General features: G+C 41.8%; 1 protein-coding gene across 2 annotated transcripts in view; it reads left to right on the forward strand.

Annotated features, from left to right (window-relative positions):
• Positions 1-1,339: 1,339 nt before the first annotated feature.
• FBLN1 (fibulin 1) overlaps positions 1,340-24,931 on the forward strand; it is an 84,079-nt gene continuing 60,487 nt past the window's right edge. Inside the window, exons 1-2 of one of the 2 annotated variants that reach the window (XM_087767340.1) lie at positions 1,340-2,133; positions 17,418-17,517. In XM_087767340.1, coding sequence (XP_087623466.1) covers positions 2,058-2,133; positions 17,418-17,517 — 176 coding nt within the window. In that variant the 5' untranslated portion in view covers positions 1,340-2,057. The remainder of the gene's footprint in view (positions 2,134-17,417; positions 17,518-24,931) is intronic. The other variant, XM_087767339.1, reaches the window with a different exon arrangement.

A 24,931-nucleotide genomic window follows, 5' to 3' on the forward strand; every position in this document is an offset into this window, starting at 1 on the left:
AATTAGGAGAGGATTTAAAGTAAAGTGAAATAAACCAATACTGAACTGAATCCAGGGTTTCTGTAGAGGGGATTCCACTGGTTCAGTTAAGCTGGTACAAACTCGAGACAAGGTGTGATCTGTGTTAGTTGCCTCCTGCAGCTGTCTGATACATGAAAAACAGTGGCTTGGAGGTTGTGATGAAACACTGCCAAGGTCCCACTATAACTGATGTAAAAGATCCTTGTAAACTGAGTTAGGGCATTTAAAGAAGAGACAGAAATAGACATGCATGTGTAGGAAAAGGAAGCAAAAAATACCCCTAAATAAAGTCAGCCCTCCATCCTTCTTCCCCTTTTCTAGTTGCCCCTTCCCAATAAAATAGGGGGGGGGGGGGGGGGGAGAATGACAAAAAAGAAACAGCAGTCGAAAAAAGATGACCTGGGCGGGATATGATAATGGCATTAAGAATGTGGATAGGGGTCAGCTCTTCGATGTCTCTTCCTGCAGCAGAGTTAGGAGGGACCACGAGAAGGTTGGTGGAGCCAGGTTCAGAAGGAACAAAAGGAAATGGCTCTTCACACAGTCACGGGTAGCTGCGTGAAACCTGTTGCCACAGGATATTTTGGATGATAAAGGTTTACAAGAACTCATGGGGAGACAGGATAAATACCTGGAATAGAAATTCACTGGGGGCTACTAACTGCACAGAAACCACATTCCACTGAGGAAATGCTCCAAACTCAAAGCAGCTGGAGGCTGGGAGAGCAGTTGGGAGAATGATCACGTATGTTTTCCTTGGTCATACTCTTCCTTTGGTGACCACTTATGATCATTGCTGAAGACAGGCTATTGGGATAGTTGGACCCTTGGCAGTATGGCCATTTTTATCTTCTTGTCTAAGAAAAGAAAATAGCAAGTAACCTGGGGCAGAACAAAACATGCGCACTTTCAACTCTGACTGCCTTAAATACTTTTTCCAGTTGGACATTTTAAGGAGACATATTGAAAAGCTGAGTTATTGAGTAGTTACAAGAGGAATAGTCAAATCAGAGTCCACGTGGGTCAACTACCAAGTAAACACAAACTAACTTCCAACTGTTCTTCTGAGTAAAACCGAGGGCAAAGTATAGCGGGGTGATGAACTCTCCATTTGCTTCCATGCGCATTTGCCTGCAAATATTATCCCCCACATTATCTTAAGGATCTTGGCAACAGCATAGCCAACTGGGTGCTTTCAACTCTAGCTCTTCTTTCGACCACTATCAGTGTTTGTGTTCCTGTTTAAATAAGATAAGGTTTAAAAAAAAAAAAAAAAAAAAAAAAGAGGGGAGGGGAGAGAGAGAGCAGAGCTGACTGCCTCATTTGGGTTGAAATTCTCATCCTGACTTTTGAAGAGGAGGGGGAGGAAAGAAGGGATTTTTTTCCCAGTGAATTTCATTGAAAGATTCTAGAATATCTCTCCTTTTTAAAATCCTTTTTACTGACAAAAGTTGTGTTGATGTAAAATCCACGGAAAGACCGAGAACGGGGGTTGAAAATCTCCCCTCCAGAGGTTAAACCTTTCCTTCTCTGCTAGGTGGCTTCTTTTGTTTTGTTTTTCTTTGCTTTGCCTTTGTTTGTGGCTTTCTCCTACTTGGCACCGAGAGAAGTCGCTGCATTTCCATTTCTCCTTCACAGAATCAGTCACGCCGGCCCTAGGTTCACGCTGAGTATCTGTAAAGTTTTCCGAGCTGAAGGGAGTCACTTTTACAGCGTGTGTGGGGCTGGCGGGGAGAGAGGCAGGGGTATCAGGAGCAACAGGGTCTCTGCCTCCGAGCTGCGGTGGCGGCTCTGTTCTGCTAAGCACTTGCAGGCTGTATAATTAACCGGGTAGGCAGTGAATTAAATCTTTGTAAAGCCCACTGAGTGGGGGGTTCCTGCGAGCTCTTTTCCAACCGGTCTCAGGCGGCTGGGATAACATCAGAAACAGCAGCGACGGCAGCAAGCAAAAAGGGGGGAGCCCACTGGACGCTGCAGGAGAGCCAAGCCCCCGCTCGCTGCGAGTGCTCCCGGCGGCGGGGAGCTGCGGGCGGCCGATGGACAACCTCCGCGGGGCCCGGCCGCTGCGGCTGCTCTTCCTCCTGGCGCTGGTGCCTCCGCTCCGGGGCCAAGGTAAGTGCGGGGAGCGGCGCCGAGCCGATGACCGGGCGTCCGCCGGGCTGCGCTGCGCTGCGCCGCGCCGAGCCGCGCTCTCCCCCGCAGCCGCCGCCGCCGCCGCGGCCCCGGCGGGCCCGGCTCTGCCCCGCGGGGTCCCGGACGCCCCGGTGGGCTGCGGGGCGCCGGCACAGCCCCGCCTGGCCGGGAGGCTGCCGGCGGCGGGGCGCCTCGCTGCCCCCCCGGGCTGCCTGCCCCGGCCGTGCCCGCTCCCTCTCTCCCGGGGCCGCGGAGGGCGCGGGCGGCCGCGCTGCGGGCGCCGAGCTTGGCCCCGCGGCTGCGGGGCGGGAGGGGGCCCAGGGGGTACGGGGCGGCTGGGTTTCCCCTGATGTCTCCCCGGTTCCCGTGCCCCTGGACGTCCCGGGCAGAGTTTAAAGCGCCGCTGCCATGTTCAAGTGAGCAGAAAGGCGTGGCGTGCACCGGCTCCGCCGCAGCCGCCCGCTGCCGCCGCCGGCTCCCGCTCGCCCCCCCCCCCCCCCCCCCGCGCCCTCGGGGCCGCTGCCGCCCGAGCGGCTTCGCTCTGCTCCGGAGGGTCGGTACGAGGCTCCGCCGGGACCGACCTCGCCGCTGGGAGCTGGTGAGTGCGACCGCCGCGGGGCCGGGCTGCGCCGTCCGACCGGCGCCCCCCGCTCCCGGGGCCGGGCGCCCCGCGGGCTCCCGGCGGCGGGGCCGGCCGGGCTCCCGGCGGCGGGGCCGGCCGGGCCCCCGGGGGCGGCTCCGGAGCTTTTGCAGCCCCGCGTCCCGGGAGTTGCGACATGTCGGGGCGGTTGGCGCTGCCGCCCGCCCTTGTGCGGTGCCACTCTGCAAGGAAGGGCGCCCGGCGGTGGGCGGCGGGTTCACTTGCACGGCGCGAAGGTGATGTGTCCCGAAACCGGCGGTCAGGAGAGGTGTCAGGTCTGATCTGCTGGGGACCAAACTGCGCCCCCCAAAAATGAGAATCAGGATCAACAGTTACTTGAGATCTCCCTGGAGCAGGAGGAATTGTGAAGCAAAAGATGCAGGCTTTTTTGAAGACAAAACGTGAAACCTTTATGAATGATACTGTGTGATGTGGTTGCTTTTGAAAGCAGGGATCTGGATCTGGGCCGTGACTCCCCTTCCATACTGTGCACTTTTTTTCTGTTCTCTTAACACTGTATAAAAAGAGGATATTCTCTTGATTTAATTCGGTGTAGTAATCCAGCCAAAACCTAACGGGTAAGATACACCAAAGAAACTTCTTTCCATATGGTGATAATGAATTTATCATAGCTAACAGATAAATGACCTTTTTCTATTAGAGTAACCCCGAGGGGCCCATTCAGAGCTGAGGCTTGATTATGCTGTACTCCAGGCAAACATTTACAAACATATGGTCTCTGGCCTAGGCCTAACAATGGCAGACAAAAGCCAGTGAAGTAAATTATTTGTTACTATCGCAGTATTTTGGCTCTTAGATTTTCACATAGCAGAGGGCTTGTCACAGATATCCTTCAAAATATTTGCTTTTGATAGAGAGAAGAAGGAGGGACAGAATAAAGAAGGTTAAAAAAGCAGCGTTCAGTGCCAGAATCCCAAGATAGCTCCTACTTTCTCTCAGACAACAGGGTACATCAGCAAAACTGTGGCTTTGATGTATCCCAGTGAACAGGCATAGTAATGTTAAGCATTCGACATTACTGTAAAACACTGAAGAACTTAATTTTGTAATTTCCGTGTACATTTAACCTTAATTACTAGACTACTTTTTAAAAAAAAGATAAGTAAGTAGATATGTAAGTTCAGGTTTTCAAAATTTTTTTAACACAAAGTATAGCCAAATTTGGCAATAAAAGGTATATCAGGTTTTTATTCTCAAATAAAAATCCATATTCTAGTTTCACCAAGAATTTCTACACTCTTAGAACTTTGAAAACAGTACGCTGGATAAAATTAGATTTAAATGTCTGAAAGCAGATGAGGATCCTTGCTTAGCACAGTACCTTTTGAAGAGTAGACTTTGCTGAGGTAAAATAACTACTAGTAATTAATAATGTAATAATTACTAGTAATTGCTGTAAGAAAGATCTTTTCTGCGTTATTTCTCATGGCCGTCTGTGTTTTGCAGGCAAATGAAGTAATTACCTTGTGAGATTATGTTGTTGAAGTGCAGGCTCTTTGGGGCAGAGCCTGTGATCCTCTGTGTGACGAGCGTAAAGGGGCTTGGGGCAAAGCCCAGCTCCTAAGTGCTTTAGTGATACAATTGCCAAGTTACTAGGACAACGTATTTCTGAAATAGACCCTCCTCATAAGCTTGTTACCATCACTTTTCTTAGCATGAAATCATCGGTATCTATTAATGAAACTCCTCATTCCGAAAAAACAGAAGGGACTACCTTCAGTGGAACTGCCCAGTGCATATGAATATAGATGTGCACATCAGTCTTTGCAAGAGTAAGAGTCTTAAAAACCTTCTAAATTGTACAACGCAGCTTCGTTTTATTGTAAACATTGCATTTTTTCTAAAACTTTTTTTTGCTTATAATATAAACTGCCATCTACTGAAGAAGATGAATTACTGACATCGTTATGTCCAGTCAGTGTATGAATAGTTCATCCTCTAGCTGCGTCTTTGGCATGTCTTGGTACTACAGGCACAGACAGTTTAACTCACTAAACATCTGGAAACATGTCTATTCAGGGTGAGCTTATAGTTTGTAATAAAAAAAAATGTTCCACTGACTTTGTGGAATGAGTTTTATTTTAAGATTATGATTTTTACATGTGCTTTTATAGCAGTAAATTTATAAGAAGTATATGGGTGGAGGTAGGACTTATAAAAGGCTAAATCTATGCTTTCTTGCCTGCTATCATAGATAAAATCTCCCTAAAAATCACATATTACCAAAAACACAGTTCTAAAATGTGAGTGCTATCTCTAAATTAGTTTTCAGTTGAGTTTCTTTTTAATAGTCCATTTTCAGACATGACATTTTATTGCAATCAGGGGAAGAGTGAGATGTTAAACTCTTGTTTTTCATGTGCATAATTGAAAGCAGACATGTTAGTGAAATCCAAGATGAAAATCCATAAACTAGCTTATCAAGTTACTGCAGTATATTTATACTGTTCTGTCAGATTTCAGGCATTATCTGATAGCAGATCAATGTATTCTCAAAAGTTATTTATTTATTGTTACACTTTAGCCCATTCTGCAAATTTCATATCAACTTTACGTGTGTTTTTAATAAATAGTTGTGTTAAGACCAACTTGTTTATAATACTTTTATTAACATTTTCAGAAATGAAAGATGGATCTTAGCCCTCTGCGACTTGACAGAAATAGAGCTACCTGGAACCATAAAAGAATTTGTTTGGTTTTGAGTTATGGATAGATCTAGAGAAGTAGGTGGCAAAATCAATTCAGTAAACAGAGAATATGGGTTTACTAGATGTAGTAAAATATCTGTAGAGAATAAAAGGGGATGAGACAGAGAAGGTCAAGAAGGAGAGAGCTGAAATTGAAATTAAAAGAAAGTCAGGGCACAGGCAAGAATTTTAATGGTAGCGTAAAGTGGTTTAGTATGAAAGAGATAAATGAACAAAAGCTTTTGTGAAGAAGGTAGCAAAAAGTGATGGTTGACAGTGACAGGGAATAAGGAAAATGAGTAAAGTTAAGAAAGAACAAAATAAGCAGATCATTTTAGTCAGAATAGGTGACAGTTTTTGTAAAGCACTCAGGAAATGTCAGTCACATGTATTTACATGTAGATTCAATGGAAGGAAGTAGGCCAGGTGTGGAAATTTTAATAGTCAAGTCATCACATGTAATTAAACTGGGAGAGTGGATAACATTGCTCCAAGATAAAATGTAGAAGTGGAGGCAGGAGACTGAGAAGACTACAGGGTGAGAAAGAACAGAAAAATTGTCATAGAATGATAGAATCGTTTAAGTTGGAAAAAGACCTTTAAGGTCATTGAGTCCAACCATTAACCTAGCACTGCCAAGTCCACCACTAAACCGTGTCCCTAAGCACCACATCTACCCGTCTTTTAAATACCTCTAGGGATGGAGACTCAACCACTTCCCTGGGCAGCCTGTTCCAATGCTTGACTACTCTTTCAGTGAAGAAGTTTTTCCTAGTATCCAACCTAAACCTGCCCTGGCGCAGCTTGAGGCCATTTCCTCTTGTGCTATCGCTTGTTACTTGGGAGAAGAGACCGACCCCCACCTCACTACGATCTCCTTTCAGGTAGTTGTAGAGAGCAATAAGGTCTCCCCTCAGCCTCCTTTTCTCCAAACTAAACAACCCCAATTCCCTCAGCTGCTCCTCCTAAGACTTGTGCTCCAGACCCTTCACCAGCTTCGTTGCCCTTCTCTGGACACGCTCCAGCACCTCGATGTCCTTCTTGTAGTGAGGGGCCCAAAACTGAACACGGTATTTGTCCACAAAGAAGTCAATGAAGGAGTCGTCAGGAGCAAGAGGGAAAGCAGTGGAAGAGGGCACGAGAAGCAAAAAGACAGAATATAAAAGAGAGGAAGAGCCCGTACAGATCAGTGAAGAGCCCTAGAAGAATGTAAAGAATTACTGGCCATAATATTTTGTGAGTAAAAATTAGTTTAGAAATGCTCAGGGTAATGTCAGGGAAGTGGAGAAGGAATAGTCATAGTATTTGCAGAGATGATGTACTGGGTAATTTGCAGTGATGGAGAGTTTGTACAGTACGGGAAAAATTGTGACGGTAATCTGCCTGTTTATGAGACTGGGTGATGATTGTTGTCCTGCTGAAATAGTCTCTGGCAAGACACTGGGATGGTCCAATAAAAGTTGTGTTGAAAGTCTTCTCCGAGCAACAGTTCTAAAGAAGGATCTCCAGTGCTAATGTTTTCCTCAATACACTGGCATGTCTTGGGCTAATGTAGCACCCACAAATAACCCACGCTGCACAAGGATGCAAGATGTTCCCTGCTAAAGGGTTCACTTTTGAATCTAGCACTATCAAAATCTGGATAGAGACCTTAAGCTTAGTAATAAAGAAAGAAATACCTAAAAAAATCTTGGTATCAATGCCAAAGTAAGTGTACGGATGTAGAAACACTTTGTCTGGTATATTCCAGCTTTTTAGGATGTTTCCTAGGATTTACGAAGCATCCAAATGATATACTCTACAAATGCTACCAGCAGTACATCCATTCAAAATATTACAGTCTTCCAGCTTTGAAGGTCTTATCACTGACTAAGAGTACTGAGTACTTCTAATATCAATACTATGGCAGAAAGTCTGGAAGAGTTAGATATCACTTTGCAGCTCAATATACATAATTTCAATCATGAAGAAGCTCTCATTGAAGCGAGAGTTTTAGTAACATGTTCTCCAAAAGAAAACTTTCCCTAAATCATTGCTGTATAAATATATACAAAAAATAGATCTTTATTTTCTCCCTGCTCTGTAAAGTCTGTTGTTTCTTCCATGTTCATTAGCTACTTGAACCTTGTCTTGCTGTGCTATAAATTTTATCCCATCTACATAGTGTTTCCAGACTATTCTTTAAGTAAGGCAGTAGTAGAATATCAAAATCTTTCCTCATTGTCCATCTTTTTTTTTTTTTTTTTAATTCCACGATAAACAGGCCTACAGTCACTTAAGCAGTATATAAAAGCATAGTTATTCTTGCTAATTTGCTGATCAGGTGAAAATAGAGAAATCCCAGTGTGAAAATGTTTTTCCTGTAACCATTTTACATGAGAAAATATAGGAACGTTTGAGCATATATGTGTTTGATACTCTGAGACATACTGCTCTGTCATTTTCTTATATCCTTCCTATTTCAATTGCTTTAATTTAAAAAAAATATATATATACTTGGACTCAATCCAAAACTCTTTAAGGTCTGTCTAAAGACTCTCATTTACTACAGTGTATTTTGGATCATGGCCTTTATACAAGTGAACAGGACTAATAATAGATAAATTGTAACACCAAAACTTCCTAATCGCACTTTTTTTTTAAGATTTGAAATGAGAAATCAAGAGAAGATAAAAATTTGTTCTTAAATGAGAAAGAAGTGCCACGTTAGGCTATCAACACGCTGTGAAGTAATTTCATTGTTTGCATGATTTTTTCATACAAGGAGGAATGAAGGACGGAATTCAGCATGTGCTTGTCAGAAAGAGCAGTTCCCGTTCTTCTTCCAATTATAAGTCTTTTTTGTAGGCCCACCCATGTCATCTTGGTGAGACTGGGTTCTTTAGGCCACCTGTGTCCATCAGAGCTGTGAATGCATCCTTGTTTTTCACGTTCTTGTGAGTATGTAAAGTGTAGGACAGCCATTACTTGTACTAAGCTGTTTATATGATGCTGACTCAGTGGACTCCAACACTAAAATTCTCTCAATTTCTTCATGTCTTCTAGAAATCTTCAGAACAGCCTCAGTCTTCTAGTCTTAGTACCTTTCGAACTCCAGCCTCCTCACAGAAGTCTAAAAAGTAACCTATCCAGAAAGATGAAAAAATTCAATTAATTTGTTCAGAGAAAAGACGTCTCCATGAAGTAGCAGTCTTCAGATACATAGAAGGTTGTTGAAGTGTGTAAGAGCCTGTGTATAAGAGGTAGTAACAAAAGAATGGATGTAAATGGGCTTTTGGAGTGGACAGTGAAGTAATATACTATTAAAATTCTCTGTCATTAGGGGCATTGAAGCACAAGAGCAGATGGCCTAGACATGTTGTGGAATCAGCCTCACTTGATACCGTTTTGAACAACTAAATAGAAATCTGCCTAGAACTGACCGAATTTTATCAGTTCTGCCTGACAGGAGTGGGTAGGACAAGGTAACCTCTTGAGGGCTCCTACATCCCTATCTTCTGTGGTATTTTGATGTGTCTGTAGGATGCCTTATAGTCTTCCTGCAATAGGGGGAGTCTTCTTTTCTAATTTTTTAGTAGCCGGTTGTCTTCTTTTTTGAAAGATTTTTTTATTAGACCTGAGACAAAATAAAAAAACCACAGTAAAGCACTTACTTTCCCCACCAGAGAAAATAAGACATGTTGCAATATAGCATTGCCTCCCTTAGGCCCCTCCTTATCGCCAAACACAGCAACTACCTCATCACCAGCTATTGCTGTCAATGATTTTAAGAGCTTCTTTTATAATCTGCAAACAGACACCTCATAAAATGAGGTTTGGCCGTATCTGAAAAATCCCCCTAATTGTGTGATGGCCACTGCTGGTGCTACCAGAGCCACATTCCCCATAAATGAGTGTTCTCCAGACCTAGGAAATTTTCCAGTAAAACGTTGGCTGTTTTAAAACCAACCACAAAACACACTAACATACCAGGCATTTCCTTTAGGGTGCTGCTGCTTTAGTGAGTGGGCTAGCTGGGTTTCTTCAGTGATTTCAGCTATCCTGAAATAATCACACTCAGCTGAGAATTCATCTGAAAGTAAAGGTTCAAACCCTTTAAGGCTGTTTAGGGAGAACATCATATTTCTAAGCAGCACATGAACTGTAAGTGATTGTCTGTCAGTCCATAAAGATCCGAGATGACCTCTACACTTGGGAGAGACAGGCACCATTGTCATCGGCCCTCTTTGAGGGCAAAGAGGAGTCTAGAGTAGCACTGGAGAGGGACAGCTGGTGATGAACACAGCCTTGCAGACTGCAACAGATGCATTGGAGGCTGCCTCCTGGCTCGTGCTATTGTGGGGATTACAAGAGAGGGCATCCTGACTCCAGGTTTCATGCATTTGTTACGAAGTTCAAACTGGTATATTCTTTAAAGGAACCTGTAAGAACAACCTAGTGGAAGGACTAAGAATAGCTTGCTGTACAAAGGTGACTAATGCTGCAGCTCAGCTGTGTCTATTCATCTTACCCCATGAGTATATTGGCATATTTGATGTATGGACTTGGGGTAAACGGGAACGTCTGTGCAGAAAAAGAAAGGCTCTTATTCCCCTCTTTCTTTGCCTATAAAATGGAGGAGGGGCAACTTCATTCAAACTCTAGTCTGAAGAGATCCAGCAAATACTCACATCATCTCAGATGGAGAATGGTAATGCTTTCCTGCATCGTTCCATTACTCCCAATTCAAAGCATTTGTTTCAGGGAATCACGAGGCCAGATTTTCTGTTGTACGTTTTTCTCTTTCATAGTTTCAGGTCTCCTCTACCCTTCCTCTACTCTGTGTGCCTAATCCCTAGGCTTATACACAAGATCAAGACGCAACAAGGCTGTACTTATCGTTTTAGTCTATTACCAGTTCGACCTTTGAAGTCAGCTGGCTTCCCTCTTGTCTGAACATGTCTCTGGGTCTATTTGATGCCTTAAATGGCCAGCCAGAGTGTATTTGCATTGCCAGAAACAGCATTTCCACAGTTTGTTGTAAGGACAGCCAAAAAATCAAGACTACAAATCCCAGCTGCCAGCAGTTGACTGCCATCCCTGCTACAAAGGCAGCTGGCTTGTCCACCTAATATTAGCCGGGTGTCATTGTTTCAAGAACAATTGGTTTGGCATAGCAGATCAGGCCAAGCACATTTTGTCTGCCCTGAACCGATAGCACAGTGGAGCCTTGGCCAAAGGGATATGCAGTTGCTCTGGTTTTGTGTCAGAAGAGTACAGATGTGAAGGGAGGCTGGAAGAGAAAAAATGTGATCCTGAATAGTACAGATGGCTGATCTGTCATTTTGACGATCAAATTCTGTATGTAGACTTGCTTTTTTTTTTTTCAGCTGACAGTTAGATGGATGAGCATCACTAGTAAGAGAGTTTTCTTGACAGGACAAGAAAGGTTTCGTCAGAAAGGTACGCTGTGAAAGTTGAAGGTATTTTTCTTACTGGAAACCTAAACCAATGCATGTCTGTTCCGAGCATGAGTTCCAAAAATTCTGGATGACATGCTGTTACTGAAACTTGTTGGATTACTGCTGAGCTTTCACAGAGTCCATCTGCTGCCTGTATCTGCATATGCTGAGAAGTGATAATCATGCTCTGTTTTCTCACATTCCATAGTGCTGAGTCTCTTACAGAGTAAATCGAGTGAAGGGCAAGACCTGCACCACATTTTACAAACTTGTCAATCAATGTGCTTAAAAGATTGAAAACATCTTAATAAGGAGGTGTGACTTTGACCCCTTGACCTGGACTCACTTCCAAATCCATACCCAACTACAGCTGGTTATGTGGGCTGGGTAGTCGATGAATTTGACAGTCACATCACTTATTGCACTGAAGAACTGGAAAGCTTTACTAGCAGTAGCTTGATAAGGCCACCTAGGCTCAAGTGTAGCTTTGGTTTGATATTATCATCAGCTTTATAACTGTTCCATAGATCAGCACTGAGTAATGAACAGCTATCTAATCCTGGATTGTACATAGGCTTTTCCATCATCAGCAGCTGTACAGAATAGCTGCTCTTGTGGATTGTTACTTAAAAAATCTGTCCCTTTTTGATCTAGCTGGAATGCTGCTGCTGTGAGAATGATCCAGTCCTTTTTACTTCTGCTTATTTTTTGCACAATTCCCAGAAACAATTCAGGGTTTCTCATTCCAGGAATCATGCTTTTGGGTAACATTCTTAAGCTTATCTTTCTTTTGCAGAAAATATTCACTGTAGCAGCTGAATAAGCAATTATTACATCATAGAAGTCTAAGGTTATACAGATTTTAACCACATTTCTTGCTTTGAACTCCCACACAGTATGTTAAGATTAGCAAACTACCTTTTTTTAAAACAACCATATGCTCATACACATTTTGTCTATGTAAGCATAGTTCATAGCTAGCACATGAATGCATCATGTGCACAAAATGTTTTAATTTGTGTGACCTTTAATCACTTCTTATCTGATACATCTTCTTCATGACAGCTTTTGTAAAATTAAAGATCTGAGTTCCAGCTGTGTTTCTACTGTCCTCTTCCCGAGACTCCTGAAATCTCTCTCACAATACTACATATACCACCTTAACATCAGGACAGGCATCCTTGCTGTTATCATACTAACACAACTCAAGTTCTTTTGGATGCCCTGCTGCACATACTTTTTTACAGGGACAAAGTAGTGATGAAGCTGCATTTGATTTTGTCTAAAATAGACTTGGATTTTCTCAATTAGTCAATTAGCATGCAAAATTACTTTATCTGAGTGAAAAGGAAGTAAACATGCTACCATCTTAACAGATCTCGGGTTTATCTTCATATTTTTCTGTCTTGTGGTATCAAAAAGCTGAACAATTGCTTCACAAACTTACAAAATGGACCAGACAGTGTATTCCTGCATGCTACAACTTTCCTGAAGGGCTTCTCCCTCCAAGTAAAAGGGCACATTTCAGCTGAACGCAGACAATGTCATCAGCCTTTCCCAGAAGTGTTTTGTCTCTCAGGTGCCTGAGATTTCTCTGGCTGATTTGCATGAAACATTATGCACTTGGCTAAGCAGTTGAAGGGGCACCGGGTTCAAAAGAGCAGTCCTGTAATTCCTGTTCGATCACCTTTGGCACTCCAGCACTGAGGGGTGCCACGAGCCCATCAACTGCAGTAAGAGACACATGGTCACATTCAGAGAAAAGAGAACCATCACTTTCTGCACAGTAAGTGAGATTCTTCAAGATGTCGTAATCACAGTAGTTTCTACCATCTGCTTTCCATTATCCCTTCCTTTCAGATGCCGTGCATTACAGACTTCTAGTTAGGAGAAACTGAGGAGGGGCCATGACCACACCATGCTGTTGGTCTCCTGAAGAGGGTGTAAGGAGGCACAAATAGCCTCAGTGTGAACTGTGTGCCCAAAGATTTCCACCTGGGAGCCACATGAATATGCATATGTACAGTTGAATCCAGAACACTGGAAAAACACAGTTATGAGACAATAAGTTTGTCTTGTTTCTAAGTACTAATTAACAACTCTTGATGCCAAAATTGTCAGAATCAATTCCAGTGCAATCAGGAGCTGACACCCGAAGTGTGAGACATGTACTTTCTGAGATTTTGAAAGGGCAGAGATTTGTCCACGAATGAGCATTTTTGAAAGCAAACTGCAAAGCCAAGCTAGAGAAAATGTTTTTTCACTGTTTTATTGTTATGTTTTAGAAGAATGGCCTTGAGGGTGGAGTTCTTTTTTTTTACTGCTTGTTTTTCACTTCCCTTTATTCTCAGGAGATTTTTGGCAGGATCTTTGGAGGATATGAATTGTGATGTCACCAAAAAAATGAGCCTGGACCACAGTTCTCCCTCAGCAAACTATCCGAAATCCTTCTTTGTCTGGATGCGCTCCTACAGACGAGCTCGCTTAGCTTGGCCTGCTTTGAATTCTTGAGTTATTTGGTTGGAGTAGAGGTGTGTTGCCAGAGCTGGGAGGGAAGAACTGGTGTCCAGAGCCAGGGATTGTCCTTCTGGGGAGGAACTTGGCTAAAGACCCATTTGTACAAAGCCCTGCAAAAACCTGCAGCCAGCTCTGCACTTCAGTTAAATGTGTATCATTTTTCAACACGGTTAAGATTAATTGCAGACAACAGGACTAAAAATATGGTTATTTGTAACACATTGTATGAAATTCGATGCATATAATGTTTGTTAGCAGTACACTGGCAGACAGAGAGAACCAGACAGGGTCCCTATTCCCAAAGAAGAGATCAGACACAAATTCATGTCTTTCACCACAGGCAGATATTTATTTACAAGACTGATTTTCTCTGTAGCATTAGAAACTACAATTAGCTTTCAGACACTGGCATGAATTCTGGACACACTGAGGAATTGAAGAGAAATATTGCCTTGACTTCATAATGACAGAATTTTGACCATTATTTTGGGTATGTAAGTAAGACTAGAAGGATGACCTGGGTCATAAAGTACAGAGCTCTGTTATAAACTAACATTTAATGTAATTCCATTTATAATTATAATGATTTTCGTATTAAAAATGTCTGGTTTACTTGATCCCATAATTCTGATTATTGTTTACTGCTGTAATATTTGTTGACAGGAACCACATCCTTTCACAAGCTTTACTTATGTAGGCTTAAAATAGTCTATTTCTTCCAGTTTCTCCTCATGTAATAGAGCTCAGATTCCCCGACCATCCTCCTAGCCTTTCTTCACACATTTTCTATTTTGATGTAATCTTTTCTAAAGAGGGATAGCCAGAATTATGCTCAGTGCTCCAGAGCTTTGCACTGTAGAATTGATAACTGCCTTAAGACTACCTACCTTAAGATGACCGATGCATCCTAAAATCTCATTTAACTCTTTCCTTTTTGCTTTGAATTGTGGATTATAATCACTAGTCAGGAATATAGGTTGTTCCCTGCAAACAACTGAGTTACTGGAGGGAGTTATCTTCTCTGCTTGCTTTCAGCTGCTTTTTCCTTTCCCACGCATGAACATCTGCCAGTTGAGGTACTCATGTAAACTCTGTCTGATGTGTGTCAAAGTCAGTGTAATCATGAACAGGTTAAATAATATTTCCACTTATTTTGATAACTGCAGTAGGTTAGGAGGTGAATACATGGACAGATGGAACGAGGCTGTAACCCCCGTACATCAGGAGCACCTGGGGAAGGACGGCTTTGTAACTGGTGTAGGGAGAGCCGGAGGAGACAGATGCTTGTCCTTACTAGACTCTGCAGGAAGTAATTTGTGAAGATGGATAGTCTTGAATATAATGCTGCTGCTTATTGAATTTTGCTCCCTTTAGATGTGCTTGGAGCAAAACTAAGAATGAGACAATCGTGTGAGGCATTTTATGATCCAGTGGAGGGAGAGGGTCTGGGAATGACCTGGTGTGCTCTCCCTGTTCTGTCACCAGCTTGCTGTGTAATTTGGGCAAGTCATTTCATCCTTTTGTACTTCAGATTCTCCCTCAAAAAGGAGTAAAAGAGATTTGCCTTCCTCTGTGCAGCACAGCGACCTACAGATGAAAGGGTCTTATTTATTTTTCATTAAGTAATCAGTCACAGAATCGTTGAGGTTGGAAGGGACCTCTTGAGATCATCCAGTGTTTGAAGACTCTCACAGTAAAGAAGTGTTTTCTTCTGTTCAGATGGAACTCCATATGGTATAATTTGTGCCAGTTGCCTCTTGTCCTGTCAGTGGACACTATTGAGAGGGGTCTGGCTCCCTCTTTTTAATCCCCTCCCATCAGGTATTTATAAACATCGATCAGATCCCCCTGAGCCTTCTTTTCTCCAGGCTAAACAGTCCCAGCTCTCTCAGTCTCTCCTCATATGAAACATACTCCAGTGCAGAAATCATCTTGGTGGTCCTGCACTGGACTCACTCCAATAAGTCCATATCTTTCTTGAACTGGGGATCCCAGGACTGTACACAGCACTCCAGGCGTGGCTTCATCGGTCCTGAGCAGAGGGGAAGGATCACCTCCCTCAACCTGCTGCCAGTGCTCTGTCTAATGCAGCCCGAGATGGTCTTGGCTCATGATCAACTTGGTGTCCACCAGGACATCCGGGTCCTTCTCTGCAGAGCTGTTTTCCAGCTGGTAAGCCCCCAGTGCGTACTGGTACATAGGGCTTATTCCTCCCCAGATGCTGGACTTCGCGTTTCCCTTTGCTGAACTTCATGAGGTTCCTCACTGCCCATTTCTCCAGCCTGTTGGGATCCCTCTGAATGGTACCGCAACCATCTGGTGCGTCAGCCACTCCTCCCAGTTTTGTATCATCTGTGAACTTGTTGAGGATGCACTCTTTCTCATTGTTCAGGTCATTAATGAAGATGCTGAACAGTGTTGGAACCAGTACTGACCCCTGAGGTGCACCACTAGTGACTTGCCTCCAACTGGACTTTGTGCCACTGATCACACCCTGCTGGGCCTGGCCATTCAGCCAGTTTTCAGTCCCCCTCACTGTCCACTTACCTAATCTGGACACTGTCAGCTTGTCTATGAGGGTATTATGGGAGACAGTGTCAAAAGCCTTACTGATGTCAAGGTAAACAACATCCACTGCTCTCCCCTCGTCCACCAAGCTAGCCACCTCATTATAGAAGGCTATGAGGTTCATCAAGCATGATATCCCCTTCATAAATCCAATCTGACTTCTCCTGGTCACCTTCTTGTCCTTCATGTGTTTGGACATAGTTTCCAGGAGGATTTTTGCTATCACCTTCCCAGACAGTGAGAAGAGGTTGACCAGCCTGTAGTTTCCCAGATCTTCTCTCTTGTCCTTCTTGAAGACAGGAGGGCATTTTTTCTCTACCAGTCTTCAGGAACTTCCCTCATTTTCATGACTTCTCAAAGATAATCATGAGTAGCCTGGCGGTGACATCAGCGAGCTCCCTCAGCGCTTGTGGGTGCAGCCTGTCAGGGCCATCAGTCAAAAAACTTATGAAACAAAGAGAAAACATTAGAAAGCTGTCCCTCTGGATAATCAGATGGGTTTTTACACAGATTGTGTATTTGTTACACAAGGAGCTGTTCAGTGTCCGGACAACAAGATAATTAATAGGAAAATGTGACTCGTGTTTTATTCCAAGTTCTGATACACCTGCTGTGCAGTGAACTTTTGCACTTGGAGTATGAAGCAAACCTGTAGTGCCTGTCAGTTCATTAACAGTATTTAGTTTTATTAAATTAGAGACTTTTGCAAAAATCATACTCTGCACAAATAATTATCTTCAGTATGCTTTTCCCTTTAGTTTCAAGGTTGGTATCAGTTGGTATCTATATTATTTTTTCTTTCATATGTTAAGTGATCAAAATACCATATACCTTTCTGTCTCTTTGTACAATACTTTTGCATTTACAGACATAGTTTTGAGTAAAACAGGTTAAATGGATAATAACCTCAGGAAAAAATAGTTCTGCAAATTAACTTGCAATGATATTCATCTGTCTTTCATATCAGGCATTTATTTGATTTATCCTGTATTCTTCATGATTTTAAAAGGTTGCTAATTGCTACTGCTGCTTTTGATAATAAAGGAGTGCAACCCAACAGATCCTTTTAGGACTCTATCTGAACTGTTTTTTGCTGGAGTATCAGTCCTTAGGCTGTGTCTTTATGTGGAAGGTTAAGGGAAACTGCAGTTTGCTTCACTGAGGAAGGAATACCTCCAGCGCTTGGGCTGATTGCAAGGTGCTAACGGATGCTCCATTTGGCCACGGCTGCCGTTTGGATGGGTGCACTATTCTGTGTGTAGATTAGGGAGAGGAAACCAAACTGACTCTTTTTTTTTTTTTTTTTTTTTTTTAACTGGCAGATGCAATACCATTTACTAAGGTTGTATTAAATATATTGTGTTTTTCTTTCTTTCCTCATTTCTGCAGATCTTTCAATGGAAGAATGCTGTGACAAGGGTATTGAATGGGCAAATAAAAACAGAATATGTACTTCCCTACCGTTAATATCCGAGGCCAGAGAATGCAGGTATATAGTTATGAATTATATATTAAACTATAGTTTATATTTTCATGTAAAACCATGGGAATGGCAGGTATGAAAGCTGATTTGGAAGATGAAGCTTCCAGCTCTTAAATCCAAGTTTTTCAAATCCACATCTAGCCTTGGGGACTACCTACTTTTCTTCCACTACATCCTTTAAATTGTTGCTGTTGGTTAGAGTCACCCAGCTGTAATCTCTTTGACATGTACTTTGTCTTAGTCAGAAGTTTCCACTGTACTCTACTTGCAGGGCTTGGACTCTGCCTACAGTCAATACATCTCATGGCTCCCCTGGTGTCAGCAAAGCTTCTTCAGTTTATACTGATTGTGAATCTAGCCCAACGATGGTCCAAATTCTTGGGCAAAAGTTTATCAAGAAACACAAAAGATCCTGTACATTGATAATCTATAGATTGCATACGTACGTATGTATATTTGTAAGACAGCCTTTGAAAACTTTCTCCTATGTGATGCCACACAGATAATTGCCCTGCAGTTCTCAGTTGAATTTATCTTAATTCTACTGACATTTAATAGGATACTAACTTCGATTATGTAATCTAGCATTAATGAATATATAAATTATATAAACAATGAAGTTAAATGTTAAAATTATTTGCAGAGTAATATTTTGGTTATACTGAATCTCTAACATTGTTGGGGCATTCATTTTTTATGTCAATGAGTTTGCATTATTTTTGCTGTTAAATGCACTTGTTACATTTAATTTGTGGAGCTAACAATTTGTGATTGGTAGTTAGAGGGGCAGTTTCACAGAGGACTTTGTACGTAGAACACATTGCATTACTCCCCCTCTATCTTTTCAAATGGATTGTAAAGTGATTTAACCTTGCTAATTGTAGAAGTGTTGGATTGATCTTTATTACGGAAAGAATGTGTCTTGCAGGCAAGTCTGTCCATGTTTTTGGACTTTTGCATTTATATTGGCATAGAAAGCAGTCTCTTACGCAGAAGAATTGACAGATAGGACTTAAATCCCAATTTAGGAAATACTTGAAGTGTCAGAAGAGTTACAGACAAAACAGCGGCAGGAAAAACAGGAAACTAAGTTTATTGAACAATCTGGGAGTGAGAATCTTGATGATTTAATGATCATTTGATTAATGTGAGTTGCGATTCTGCTGTAAATGTAATTTTTTCTTTTAAAGATTGCCATTTTAGAGAGTCTTTAAGACTTCACAGGAACTGAAAAAAAACTTACTAATACTTCCTCTAGCTTTTGTTCATAACAGATATGTAATTAAGAATATTACAGTGATGTAATGGTAAATGAGAAATGGGTAAATGCACATATTCTGTGAGAGGCATGAGCACTTACTGACAAAAAAAGAAAGCAGATAAATTCAGTGCAGTTGCATTTATTCATGACTGTACGATAAATAAACATAAGTCCTCGTGAAGCTTGGCCTCAGTATAAAAATGAGTAAGTAAAATGGGCACCTTTGACTGCTTTCTTTAATGGCAATATTGTTTTACTCCAGTTATGATTGCAAACTGGCATATCTGTGAAAGGTACAGAAAAATCACTTTATGATGCCGTTTCAGACACAAAAGTAAGGGCCAAATTCTACTCCTAATTGCTGGTGTAACTGGAGCCAGAATGAACAGTGAGGGAGCATGGCTCTCTTTGCAAGCACGTGAGGGTAATGACACTGATTTTATACGTTTAGTCCTACTGCACAGAGATGCAAGCAAAACCAAAACCAGGTTCATTCCACTTGCTGAGATCTAGGCAGGTGAGAATATGGTACAGGATGCCTTACTGGTTATAGATTTTCAAAAGAACTTGCTTCCTATTCAGACACCTACATGCAGTGGGAGCTGCCAGGGGCCAGATACCTGTCGTTTATGTGGTCGCTTAAACCCCAGCTGCGATCTTTTGACTGTCTAGTGCAGAACAGTTTGGACAGTGTAGATCATCTGACTTTGAGTGCTCTATAAAAACATGGCCTGTTGGGTGTACAAACCCATATTACTTCATGCCAGCGGGAGCTCTCTTTGCCCTGCGTATTTCAGCTTGGGTTTGCAAGGTTAGCAGTTGAATGCAAGGGAAAAATACATTGTGAAGTGAGCAGATTTGGTGAAGTTACTGTAAAGTAAAAATGGTTTTGCACGGCTACATTGCAAAGACCATGCAACACAGAACAGATTGGATGTGAGTACTTTCCCCAACACGCATTACAAGAATGTACATGCTGGTTTTGAATCCTCTGCTTAGAATAGCAATAACATAATGACATCTCAGAGTCAGTCCTTCCCTCAAAGCAAGCCCACTGCTAGAGTTTCTTTTGTTTTTCTAACCACCCTTTCTTTTGTTCATGTGAGGAACAAGCTGCCTTATTGAATTAGAAGTGCGCCCACTTGACCTTTTGCTAGCCATTTAAAGCACATTCATGGTAATCAAGAAGGGTTTCCACGCAAGCACTGACATTCGGATGTCTGCTGTGCACGCTAGAGATAAGCTGAGAGTTCTGGGTTTCAACATCTTTCTAAGATCCTTCCCCCAAAGTCTCTTGTGGTTCTTGAGGGACTTGCCGTCTGTGTGAGCATCACTGGCTGAATATGGTACAGTTCAAACTGCAGATGTGCTCACTTTCTTGTCCTACACCACAGGTGAGCTAGCCCTCTGTCTGAAGTTCACATGAATTTGTAAGATCCATCTGGCTACCGTTACTCAGTTGCATTTAAGTTGAAACAAGGCTCCTGGCTCAATGTCCAGTCATGTCTGCAGTCTCCTATTGTGGTTGCTTGTCCCACCAATGAGTATATCTCTCATTGTATTATCACTCTGGAAATGACAGTATTTTTCTGTGTCTTCATGACTCAGTAAATATGAGTGTAGAATTTTAATGAATGATATCTTTGGCTGTCATAACAGCAGCTTTTTCCCCATTCATCCATTTTCTTGTGATGTGATTAAACTCACAGCAGCTGGAAACAGCTGCCATTTATTTTTGGAACTCAACCTGCCCAGTAAATCTTCTTCCTTTCAAAATGAAGAGTTTCCTCTGCCTAGAGCTCTTCGCAAGTGAACTTAATTCCTGAGCCAGAAACAGCATATCTCCATATGAGAATTGCATGCCTTTAGCACTGTGTAAAGTTTTTGGAGTTATACTGGGAATAACATTATTTATTATTAGTGTTGCAAAAATGCATAAAAGAAGAAGCTACAGAACACTCTGCTAGGTGCTGTGCAAAAACGGAACAAAAAGGTGATCTGTGTTCCCAAGCAGAGACAAATGGCAGCACTTGGATACAGATTCAGATGGGAACACAAGGAAATAATAAGACAAGAATAAGACAAGAGTGTCTGGAGTGATAGGCACCAGATGCTTAACTGCTGATAGATGTTTATTGATTTATGCCACTGTAAGTCTGGAGGAGCCTGAGATTTTGGACATCAAAGTTCTGACAGTTTTATGTCTGAAAAAGCTGTTTAAGTTATTTTTGGAGCAGTTGTCTTTATTAATGATTATCTCTTCTCTGTAGCCTGCTAAGTGTGCCTCACAGTCACTAACATTTTTGGCTGCACAGTCAGAGGGATAGAACAGTCTGCTATGTTGTCAGGGGTTTATTGCCACTTACTTAGAAAAAAATTGCTTACTTCGCTTTTTGAATAATGTCAAACACGGTCCTTTCTCTGCCACAACATTATCAGTATTGTTTCTCTACATAATATATGATATCAATATAATTTTACCCTTTACCTTCAAGAAAACTTTTATTAAGTAAACTACAAAGTTGTTTGTGGATTGCAGCTGATTAATTTTGAGGTTTGTTGAATCAATTATTTTTACTTGAGTGCCTTGCTAATTTATAACGCATGTTCAAATATATGTATTTTCATTGTTGAGGCACTCTTTATTATTTTCATTTGTCATATTGTGTCACTCATAATACCAGATCTTGTTCTTGCTCTTAATTTTCCTAAGTTCATTTCGCTTGCATGTTAAACTGCAAACTGAAAGGACTAAGGGTAGAAGACCCAGCATCTTTTTTCAAAATAATTCTGGAGCGGAATCATTCCCTTTTTAATTTTAATATTTTTTGTCAAAGGCCTTCTACCGTGCACATGAATAGCACTGACCCAGTTTGAAGACAGGCTAATAAGTAGAAGGAGAGAGGCAGAGCGTAATGAAACTAGACTGACAACAAAGACATTGTTTTCAGAGCAAAGTTAAATGTTAATGCTTTTATGGAAAGAAATGAAGGGAGAAATAGGTGATTATGAAATCTGTGCTGGTTTAGGAGTGCATCCTCTGGGAAGGAGAAGAATAAATGTGAAAGGGTTGTGGAGGTAAATGGGCATGTAGCTTCTCAGCTGGAAGTTTATTCCATGAAAATGTGTAACATTGCTTCATTTTTAACAGAAAGTAAAAGTGAGAATATAAAACATGGTTTCTTAACTTTATTTATAATCAGATCCCCTAGTAATGAAATAACTTGGATTTTAGATCAGCATCTGCAACAAAGAATAAGGATTTTTTTTAAATGTCTGGGTGATCTCTGTTCACTAGTGAGCCATGAATAAAACTCATCTTTCAGAGAAACCAGAAAATGCATGATTTTATCTGAAATATCTTGAGTGAATGTCGGTTATGAGGCCTCATGCTCCTAAAGATTCTGTATTTAGTGTTTTAAGATTTGAGCCCTATTGTAAATATTTATTTATTTCAATAAAGTTCTGTGGCACTGTTTTAACTGAAAATCAGAATATGGCAGATAAGGAAGAGGTAGCCTTCGGCTTTTTTAATTATTAGGAGTAATTAAAAAAAAAAAAAAAACCAACCCAAAAACACAGGAGAGTACTTTTCTACTTTCACCTTTTTTTTAGAGACCAATATTATAAGCTGTCCATAGACATGAAATTAATAGGTATGCTACACAGGAGGAGTTGAAAGGTTTTATGCAAAGAGGCAAATCTAGATGTCCTATTAGCCATTAGAGATGGCTCCTTTACTCTGCTGTGAAGTAGAAAGTGGGTATGTATTGTATTAGGGTCTAAGCCAAGGAGACACACATAACTTACTTAGCAAAGACAGGGAGAGACACTCTTAATCTCAAAAGTCTTGGAGTCTGAAGAGCTTGTGGTGGTATGCTCTAGTGACCATCAGCACGTGGGCTGGCATGCAAAGGGAGAAGGATGGTCAGCTGGGCAGGCGAAGTCGCAGCCGGAAGACCAGTACGGTGCAGATTTTTCTAGCATTTTTCTCTGCCATCTTTCAAGGATTTCTACCTCTGTTACAGCCACACAAGTGCTTACAGTGTCAAGCAATATTTGCTACCAGTGCAACTTCACTGTAGGATTTGGGCAATGAAGTGTGATTTTTATTGTTGTTGTTCTGAGAATGAACAAATGGTATTTTAATCTAGTATTCAACTGATGTTTAATTCCTTATTACAGTTGGGGTGGGCCACGTGACTTACGAATACACCTGTGGGAAACATTTTAAGAAACTTTTCTGTTTTGGTCGAAATTGCCAATTTGTCAGAGATTTCAAAGAGATTACTTGTATTTGAAAAAAAAAAACCCACACTGGAAATCAAACAGATCTACTGAAAGACTGCTGCTGTTTGTTTGTTTGCTTGTTTGTCTGTGGCTAACATATCTAGCTCCCCAACAGGACTTGGAGGGTTAAAGGAGCTGGAAAGTCTCAGCTCCTGCACTCTTGGGCTTGAAGTTCAGGTTTTACAGGCTTCCAAAGTCCTGACAGTCAGACCACCCCAGAGCTGGGCAGGGAATGGAAATTCTGCTTCAGAGGGAATTTCAGCAACAAAAAAGCTACATATTCTTCCAAACTGGAACTAAATCAAATATCAAAAACTGCAAATATTCTGCCAAATAAAGTTACTGTCCTGGGCTTAACTTCTTGCTATGACTTTAGAATCTATTTTTGAATAATTTGTTCATGAACTTATCCTGGGTTTTGTTCCTATGCATTGAAATCTCATAGCTGTTTTTGTCCAAGTGAGAACTGCACAGTCAGACCATTACAAAATCCAATAAATAAGAATTGGGAATCTTCAGGAATGTAGCTTGACAACCTTGCCTCACCAGTGTGCACAGAGATGCACGATCGGAGCCCAGCACCCACGTGTCCCCTGCTTTTAGTGGGCTGGACTGGATGGCCTGGCCTTAACGCTGAGGGAATCCCTCTCGCTGCCTGGGAGCTGAAAGCTCATCCTATGGTCATCGAGAGCAGAGAAGCTCCTCCAGAGGTGATGCATGGGAATCCACTTACCTCAGGTAACAGTAGGAGAAGCCTGTAGTTCAGTGGTGGAACTAACACACCCGTCTTCCATATACTTCCAAAATTTTCAACAGTGTAAATAAAGGATTTTTAAGAGTAAAGAATATTGGTTTGCTGAATATCTTTATAAAATTCTATGTATTTCTAGGTAACCCTTGAAAAGATTTACTCATCAGTTCAAATAATTAGAGTTGAGGGGAAAAAAAAGGTGAATACTCTTAACAGCAAAGAGCATGCGTTCAGTGTTGTTGGTCTGTAAGATGTATAAGGTTTCTGATGCCAGTGGGTATAAAAGTGCATTTATAGGGTTTTTCTGTGCATTTCTTGTAGAGCTCTTAACATATCAGGGCATGACTTTTAGGTGCTGCCCCTGTTGTATCATAAGTAGAATTTATCAGCTTGGATTGCCTTTGGGATAGTTTCCTTTCCCCCTAGCAACCAGGTAGCATTATTCTTAGTGAACGCGGGTTATCACGAAACACATGGATATGTTTATATCCCTGTATGTGTGATCTGATTTGTTACTGTCTTAACTTTTTTTTCTGTTTCCCGGTGTCTATTACAGGAGGTAGCGGTGGAAGAGCTTTAAACTGCAAGCTCCACCCACAGTGCTACCCGACAAGGCAGAGTTGACTGTAAAAAGAGAGTGGAGAGAGGGAAGAGATCTCCTTGAATGGGCTTTGCATGCAAGTGGCAGTAGCAACAGGAGTGGAGGAGTTTAAAGCCTTCTCCCGCAGATTATTTTCCACAGGAAGGAGTTTTCGATTTATTCACTGAAAAGGAGATAAAATAGAATGATTTTATGAGCAGTGGAAGTAATAAAGCTGAGTTTCCTGTAGATTTATATCCTGTCTCCTCTCCTCATCTTCCTGCCCTGTAGTACCCTTCTCTCCCTTGTTTTTCTTCGCCTCTTGCTGGCAATACACTGTGTTTCTCACTGTGACTTTTGTCCGTATCTTCACTTCTCCCCATATCTCCAGTTGTCCCACAGAGCAACATTATGAGCTTCCTTCAACATGCCTTACCTGTTTGTTTGAGCAAGGGGCAGCAGGTGCCAGGGTTGACTGGCCATAGGACTGCAGACTCTCACAATGTCCAGGGCCTGTCTTCTCCCTTCCATCAGTTGG

This window comes from Nipponia nippon, unplaced genomic scaffold (genome assembly GCF_047370975.1).
Source record: "Nipponia nippon isolate SJK-2023a ecotype South Korea unplaced genomic scaffold, ASM4737097v1 scaffold_3, whole genome shotgun sequence".
Taxonomy (NCBI): Eukaryota; Metazoa; Chordata; class Aves; order Pelecaniformes; family Threskiornithidae; genus Nipponia; species Nipponia nippon.